The 8,988-nt window shown below is 41.0% G+C and overlaps 1 protein-coding gene across 1 annotated transcript; it reads left to right on the forward strand.

Annotated features, from left to right (window-relative positions):
* Nucleotides 1–6,231: 6,231 nt before the first annotated feature.
* On the forward strand, nucleotides 6,232–6,789 carry LOC131688019 (uncharacterized). Its single transcript, XM_058972145.1, has one exon. The coding sequence runs from the start codon at nucleotides 6,232–6,234 to the stop codon at nucleotides 6,787–6,789; it is 558 nt and encodes a 185-aa protein (XP_058828128.1).
* The last annotated feature ends 2,199 nt before the right edge of the window (nucleotides 6,790–8,988 follow it).

Raw genomic sequence — 8,988 nt, forward strand, 5'->3', positions numbered from 1 at the left:
TATGGCACGGAGGCTTTTTATGTTCAACATAATTGTGGAAATGTCCATTACATTCTTAGTACACTTTGCACTTATACACAATGGCATGCCAGCCACGAACTTGATGAGCTACATGTCGACGGTAAAACACTTGAAACAAAAAAATATCATACTCCATTAGCCTAATCAGCATTAGATCAATGTTATCTGCTTGCTAACTCATTTTGTCATGCGGGGATGGGTATGTGAGGAGGGCGAAAGTCTCATGAATGAACGACTCCCCAGCTTAAATTGGTATGCTTTGTAATATAGTGGTGGTTTAAAGATGATGGGGTTGAAAGGGAGGGGTATGAGGTGGTGGTCTGAGGGGTGATTTAAGGAGATTTTTAAAGGAGGGGAGTGAACAGTAGAGGGGGGGGGGTAACCCCTCTCCGTAAACCATCAACTACGCCCCTGTTAAAATCCAGAAACCTTATGCGAGTTGAAAAAAAAATAGGGATTAGGTTGACGTTTTTCAGAGTGATTGCATAACCTTTCTATATGAGAAAGGCAAAAATGTGCAAAATCCAAAAAAGTGAATCTTCGTCAAATTTTTTTCGTGTTTGCATCAAATCTCGACGTTTTATGCACCTTGAATACATTTAGCATCAAAAATAAAAATTCTATTTTTAATTTTTCCTATAGTTTTTATGCGAAATTTCTGTGTGGCCGCACTCTGAAACCCGTAATTCCGGAACCAGAATTCCGATCGATCCAAAATTCAATAGCAGCCGATGGGAAGGTTGCACCTTTCATTTGAGACTAAGTTTGGGCAAATCGGTCCAGCCATCTCTGAGAAAAATGAGTGACATTATTTGACACATACGCACATACATACACACATACACACACACATACACACACATACACACACACATACACACACATACATACACACATACACACACATACAGACTTTTTCCGATCTCGACGAACTGAGTCGAATGGGATATGACACTCGGCCCTCCGGGCCGGGATTAGGTTGACGTTTTTCAGAGTGATTGCATAACCTTTCTATATGAGAAAGGCAAAAAGCAAAAGTAAGGAGCGTAAAAAGATGGATAAAATAAAAGTATGCAAATAGATAAAAAAGGCAGATACATACAATCCACAACTTGAAAAAATAGATCAATGAAATTTTAACAAAATAAAAAAAGAATAAAAAAATGAAAAAAATGAGAAACGTGAATCAAATTTTAAATAAGGATTGGATTTTACGCTATGCTGGTTTCGAAAACATTCATAATCCTATTAGAACATGAATTATTCTTATATTTGTGTTGGTGTGTTAGCACACCTTAAAATATTTTACAAGAATGTTGTAACTGATTTCTAGAAAATAGTTCAAAAATAAAAATAAAATCGTTACGTTCAGGAAGCGACGTTCAAAATCTCACGCTCACTCCTCCAAAACGAAAATATTTTGTATGCGGATTTAACTTGCTACATTAGTTAGATAATCTTGCTAAATAGTTGGTTTAGTTTGGAAGCAGAGTTAAATTTTCTCGTCGAAATCAATCAAACACAATTCAGCAATTTAGTTGAACATATGCTTCTTAGAATCATTGGCAGCTGCAGGATTGTGAACTGAGAGATCTTCTCTTCATGACATATAAAATTAAAAACAAAACTATTAACAGTATACTTGTCACGAAAGGGGCTTGTTGTGTACGCAATTTGCTGTTATAATGAAAATGTTGATAAAAGGCCTATGTTTTCAGAAGGACGTACATGTTTCTACGAGCACTGTATTTTATATAATAAAACTATCTGAGAACGAGTTACAGGGAATAAATGCTTCTATACAAAAAAATGTGCACTGAAAAAAATGTGTTATTTTTCACAAAAATAAAGATTTATGTTAAAAAGTTAAATTGCAAAAAAAAAATTCATGCATCATGGAGAACTCATCTATAAAAAAGTTTTTCTAACATTAGCTTTATACATGTTTTTAAATTTAATACTAATTGTCACACTAAACTGTCATTTTATTACAGTATAATTTTAAATCAAAATGCATTTAACAAAAATCTTCCAAAATGCTATAGCTGTCGAAGTATTTGGATTTTTGCTTGAACAAAAACGATTAATTCGTGTAATTATGCCCTTTAAAAAAGTTTTTCATGTTACCCCATCTTAAAATGTTAACAATCTAGTGTTTATCGTTTTGAAGAGGAAAAAGACACTTTGTCAGTGCGTTTAGATCATGGAGAAGCTTCCAATATAGAAGTTTTCCTAACAACTACTTTTGACATATTTTTATAGTTCATACTATTTGCAGTCAAAAATACAATTTTCTTTGTGAATATGATTCTGAATGCCATATAAAATCAAAATGCGCTTAACAAATATTTTCTGAGTTGTAATAGTTCTCGAGATATTTTAAATTTTGTTTCAAGAACACATCTACCCTTCTAAAACAACCAAAGAATTACATTCCGCTGTCAAAATTAATGTTTTCGAATAGCGGTTCCACGAATATGTATGACAGTCAGAAAGGCTTACGATTTTCAGAGAAATCGAGAGGGTCCGAATTACCCCCAACGTCTTTATAGCCCGGGTCCCCCTACAATATACTAAATCTATCTTCCAATTCTACATCGATGCAATTTTGTGCATTGCATTTTAATTGATTTTATTCAAACTACGACTTAAATGGTACTGTATAATTGTGTCTCGAATGGTCTCAGGTTTGTAATATAAGCAGTGAGTTTTCTAGTGTTTTTCGAAACTTAACATCTACTGTTTTCATTTGCTGCTCAAGATTTAAATTTCAGAGCTTTAATAAAAACTTTTAATTTGTTAACTTCACAGATTTTACCAGAGATATTTTTGATAAATTTATATTTTATTTCCTATGCTTCGAACGGTAACAAATTAAATTGGATAAGGATATTCAATCCTATGCTTGTAAATAAACCAGAATGGATAGCTATAAAATGTTTCCTTCCTTTCAAGTCGATTCTTAAGAATCCGGGAAGCTTTTGTACAACAATCGAACGAAGGAAACATGAAATCAATCCTATTTTCCGATCAATTTTGCTTCTGGAGGAAATTCAACCGTGAATAAACAAGGGAAGGGGATTGCAAACTCTTGCAAACAATATGGCGGATTGGGAAGTCGACCCAATTGAAAGGAAATTCGTTTCGACTTTCTTGGAATGTTGGAACGAAACTCATTACAAAATGGTTTCACGGGCATAATTGAAAAGAACACCCGCCCGGTCCAAACCCCATTTATAACAATACTGCGAACTGTACCGAACAAACGAGTTGTACATTGAAAAATTGTGAAATGTTAAGTATTTTCCGATTTATTCCCAATTGAGGCAATGCTGGGGAAACTTTTCCAACTGGCACAAAGAAAACAACGTGAAGCTAAAAAAGTTTCAATCTTTTGTTCTCCTAAAGCTGCCTTACCTTGCGGAAATGGGCCAGGCGAACAGACTTTTATGCAAAATGTACCACCCACCGCCGTTTTTCTGAGTTGCTCTCAGGTTGAGGAATTGGGCGAAAATCGATGACTGCTCGGATGAAAGTTTCCGGCAAGATTGTAAATGTAATTAGCATTTTTGTCGATGGGAAAAGTTGTAGGGTTAGCTGTGTGGTGGAACTGCGGTTGAATGCGAAAAGTTTTTTGAGAGGTTGGACGTCAATTTTGCGAGAAAGGTTTCAGATTGTTTGCCGGCGGCACTCCCTGGGATCAGCCAGATCGATAGTAACTAGTTCGTTACGATACGCTTTTCTAAGCAGATTGGGCAAGAAGTATTTTGTAGCTTGACAACTTTGCCTTTGCGTCGTTTTATCACGATTTTCCGATTCTAAAAACACCATTGCTAAACAAAATAATGCACAATTATAAAACAAGTAATCCTCTAGGTGTACCAATTGTTCCGTTCAGGTTTTGTGGCAATGGTGCTGAAATTATTTACAACACTAACATTAGTCGTTGAATTAAGCGACTATCTACTCAAACGTCACAAAAACGTGAAACGATGTCGCAGGTCCGAATGAGAACATGTTTTACTCCCGAATGTCAGCATTCAGAGCATATCATATCACATTGTACTGTACATCGCTGGAAAGGACAACGGTGTCTTTGCCGGAAGCTCCTGGATTATGTTGTTGAAGCTGATGTGTACTTCCGGGTTCTCTCTTTCGTGGACAAACGTGAATTTAAAAAAAAACGAACTACTCTGAACAAAAAGTTGGGGTGTGCGGAATGCACATGTCGTGTACTGGAACATAAAATGCCATAGATTCAAGTTTTAGGTATGCTTCCGTTGCCCTCCATACAATGAGAAATGCAGTTCCGAGTCCATCTGTTTTTAACGTTTTGAAATTGCCGAAAAGTTAAACCTATCTGATCATTCTCTAGGACTATCACAGGACGTTTTATTTTAATCTCAACTCTTTATTCTGTGCTGAAAAAAGTGCCAAAAGAGTTCAATAATTCACGAATAACACCCGGAAAGATATTTCGCCAGAGGCATTATCAAGTCACGCTAAATTTTCAAATGTATGGAATCTCGTTAGATACTAATCATCACGATTAAAGTGTTCAAATTGCACCAACCGAAAGATACGTATGAATGCCCAATCTGAAGTTTAGATTGTTAGTTCGCTTGATATGTTGCTCAAAATACAACCCCGCCCAGCAGCCGAACAGTGTGCATGTGCAGTACACTCAATTGCGATTGGAAGCATTACACTCGAACATCGGTATTGTTGGTCTGCCGGCTGTCAATGATGAAGATAACGAGCAGAGGTTTAGAGTGCCGAGCTTGGCTTTAACTATTCTGCCTGGCACATCCACACAATTCTACAAGGCCGACCGACTGGTGAGCGCAATTTACCTGGCGTAAACTTTGATTCAAATTCTGAAAAGGCCCGCTCTTATGCGACTCGTGCTTTAGCACCGAACCTGGACCGGAATGGATTGGATGGTTATGTTGCTGCATAAACTGAAATGCATTTTCAATTGGGGAAGCTTTGTAGTGCTGCCACTTCGGGCTGGTGCCTGTTGAGATGTGAATTGACCGCTTGTTAGATGAATTAGTTTTTGTTCGGCCGGTGGTGATCTCAAAAGACTGCACCAACTGTGTTGTGATCAATGGCTTGCTGACTATTGATGTGGTCAGCTCACACGCAGTGAGATATGTCGGTTTCACTGTCGGGTTCCAATAATTTTCTTATTTATAGTGTCTGGCCTGATTAACTGGGATTAGACTGTTCGGTCTTATGAATTGTTGTAACTCCAACGACTCTATGTATATCCTGCTTTGTTAATGTCATACACATAAGTATATACATAAGATTAGGGGAACTGGTGGTAAGCCGACACTCCCAACTTTTCCCAGATATCAAATTTTAAATTCTACAATAATGGCAAGATATTATTAGTACGATTATTTTGAGCGTTTCGAGACACATCGATGCCATATAAGCTCGGGCCTGCTTATACGGCATCGATGTGTCTCGAAGGGAACTGTCCCGGGCCACTGTCCCGTGCCCGGGTTTTTTTAGGGGCCCACATGTTTACCTAATAAAAATATATGTGGGTGAAGAAAAATTTAAAAAACTTCATTGGAAAAAACAGTAATTGTAAAATATTTCTATTCACTTACCTCATTAACAAATTGTAGTAAGGGACCATCCATAAATGACGTAGTATTTTATGAGCGATTTTTAACACCTCCCTCCCCCCTCGTAGCATTTCGTCATAAACCTCTAAATACCCACTGGTAATAACGTAGCCTAACGGTAACCCTCCCCTCCCCCTTGTCACGATAATTTTTTTTTTAAGCAAAACTGTGCACAAACAGCGTCTGTACTGGTATCCATCGGCTGAACATGAAATGCTCTCCCCGGAGCTATATCCAAGATGGCAGCCACATCACGATGTGATAGGGAACCTTAGGCTAACCACCTACAGTGCCCGAAATTCAAAAACTGTTCTAGAAACCGAAAAACTTTTACAGTCAACTGAATGCTGTCGTGGATAAAATTCCGAAAGGTGATATCAAGATCTATATGGGCGACTTCAACGCGAAGGTGGGCTCCGATAACTCGGACTATGAGCACGTCATGGCCTCGGAGAAATGAGCGAAAACGGAGAGCTGTTTGCTGAGTTTTGTGGAAACAATGACATGGTGATCCGGGGATCGTTCTTCCCCCATCGACCAGTACACAAAGTGACATGGGTTTCCCGTGATGAAGAATCAAATCGACCACATTTGTATCAGCCGAAAATGGAGAAGGAGCCTCCTTGATGTGCGTAACAAGCGTAGCGCCGATATAGCGTCCGACCATCACCTCCTAATCAGCGAGATCCTGCTGCGTATTGCAAGGATTCATCGACAGGAGGACCAAATCGGGCGTCGGTTTAACACACGTCGTCTGGAAGATGCTGCGGCAAGAAGGTATTTCGTCGAGGAGCTGGAGAACCATGCTGCAGATATTCCGGCAGGTGGAAGCGTAGAAGATCAATGGACTGCCATCAAGAACGCCTTCATCACCACCGGCGAGAATAATCTGGGTGAGCTACATACCCAGAGAAAACAGTGGACACCAGATGGCACCTGGAAGAAGATAGAGGAACGAAGAGACGCCAAAGCCGCGATTGAGCGAGCTAAAACACGAGGAGCCAAAGCCGCAGCCCGTCAGCACTATTCGGCTCTAGAGAAACAAAAGAAGGACAAAAGAGCGTGGGCAGACTCCGTCTCTTCTACGATATCTAGTGGGACAAAGATAATGCTACGTTGCCCGTGAAAGACACGTCTGGACAGTTGTTAACCGACCGCACTGACCAGCTGAAACGCTGGTTCGAATACTTTGAAAACCTTTTTCAAGTGTCGGCCACGCCATCAACAACTCGGCATGATCCGCCAAGGGTTCGACGTAATACCCGCGCCAACACCGAAGCTCCATCATTGCAAGAGATAGAAGCGCCATCCGAAGCATGAAATCGAACAGAGCCCCAGGGGTCTATCGCATATCAGCAGAGATGCTCAAAGCTGACCCCGTAGCATCTGCACAACTGTTGCATCAATTATTCTACAATATCTGGGACACCGCGACTTTTCCGGCCGACTGGATGCAAGGCGACTTAGTGAAGGTACCCAAAAAGAGTGACCTGACTGTATGCGATAATGTTGCAGTGTATCGTTCTCAAAGTTCTCTGCAAAGTGATGCTGATCCGGATACAGGAGAAGATTGACGAAACTCTCCGACGGCAGCAGGTAGAATTCCGTGCCGGACGATCCTGTGCGGACCATATTGTCACTATTGTCGTATCATCCTGGAGCAAGTCAATGAATTCCAAGAGTCTCTCTACTTAGTGTTCATCGACTACAAAAAAGCTTTCTACCGTCTGAATCACGAAAATATGTGGGGAGCCCTGAGACGCAAGGGAGTCCCTGAGAAAATCATCGATCTAATTGAAGCACAGTACGAGGAATTTTCATGTAATATGCACAGGAATAAAAGTAAGTAAGTAAGTATTTATTATGCAATAAAAATTGGACTTAACCGTTTTGCGCGTTAAGGGCACAAGACCTAATTTTAATTAAGTTTTGTTTTTTTTTTGTGTTTCGAATTCATCTCGTCAGTAACTAGCACCATCTGGGTGTCTAGTTAGACGATGTATCTAAACTAGTACCCAAATTAGCACTAGTTAGACACAAAAAATTCTGAACAGTTCACAGTATTTATTGAACGTCGCGCAAAAAAAACGATTAAATTCACCTAACAGCACCATTCTGGTATAATTTATTACAAGCGTTTTTGCCTTTCTCATATAAAGAAAGGCTATGCAATTACTCCAAAAATCGATTTTTCAACCGAGGCTCGGAGGGCCGAGTGTCAAATACCATTGGGTTCAGTTCGTTCTGTGTGTTTGCATGTGTGCTTTTTTATGGTAAGGTTTAAAAAGCTTTAAAAGCTTGGCCTGTAGTGTATTGGCACTGTGTGGGACTCACGATTCACGTTCGTGCCTAACCACTAAAAACAATCCTCACTTTTTACGCCCTTCTTCCCCACGGAACTACGACAAGGTATTTCTTCGTGGGGAGGATCGTTGTGCTTTCATCGCACCTCTTTCTTTTGCTCTATCTTGGACCCTCACTTGGTTCATGAAGTGGCTCGACCTATGAGCTTTGATTTAACTCTCAACTCTTATCCCGCTTCTTGTCTTCATCTATTACGTCGCCGTTTAGCTCTCGCCCTAGTGAACCGTTTAGGTGCTGATTCCTTGAGCCATTTATCTCAAGTTTCCGCGAGTCATTCAGCTTCCGGCCTTATCACGATCTACATGGATAGTCTCCAACGGTGAACTCACCCTACTCCGACCGATAGTTCCCCGTCGGAGGAATTTCACCCGACACCGATACTTGCTTCCTTGAGCTGTTTAGCTCCCAGCTTTATCGAGATCTACTCGGATATTATTTGGGATTTCTCTCGGTACCGGTATTTGTTTCGCGAACCAATAAGCTCTGCTTTTCGTCACAATACTGTCGGGTAGTCCACGGCAGTGAATCTACCCTACCGTGAATTCCAAGGCGATAGATTGCTCCCGATACCGATGTTCATGTCCGTGAGCCATTTAGCTCCCCGCTCCGGCTACTCGGTCTAGTCCCCGGCGGTGAACCTAGCCCACTCAACGGGCCAGCCAGTAGGTGCTGAGGTCCGTCCAGTGATTCCGGGTGGAGCTTGGCTTCCGGTTCACTGTCGCACCAACGACCCATTGCTAGCTATTCGACACGGTCTACTCGGTCTAATCCTCGGCGGTAGATCTAGGCTACTCACGAGCTACCCGGTAGGGTATCGAGGTTGATCCGGCGAATCCGGTGAAGCCTGACGTCCGGTTCACTGGCGCCCCGGCGATCCAAGCCCGGAGCTATGTCGCGCACTACTCAATTGATCCCCGGTGGTCCTAGTCTACACCGTTGGAGAGTTCCCCGGCGGCGGAAT

The sequence above is a fragment of the Topomyia yanbarensis genome, chromosome 3, assembly GCF_030247195.1.
Source record: "Topomyia yanbarensis strain Yona2022 chromosome 3, ASM3024719v1, whole genome shotgun sequence".
Lineage (NCBI taxonomy): Eukaryota > Metazoa > Arthropoda > Insecta > Diptera > Culicidae > Topomyia > Topomyia yanbarensis.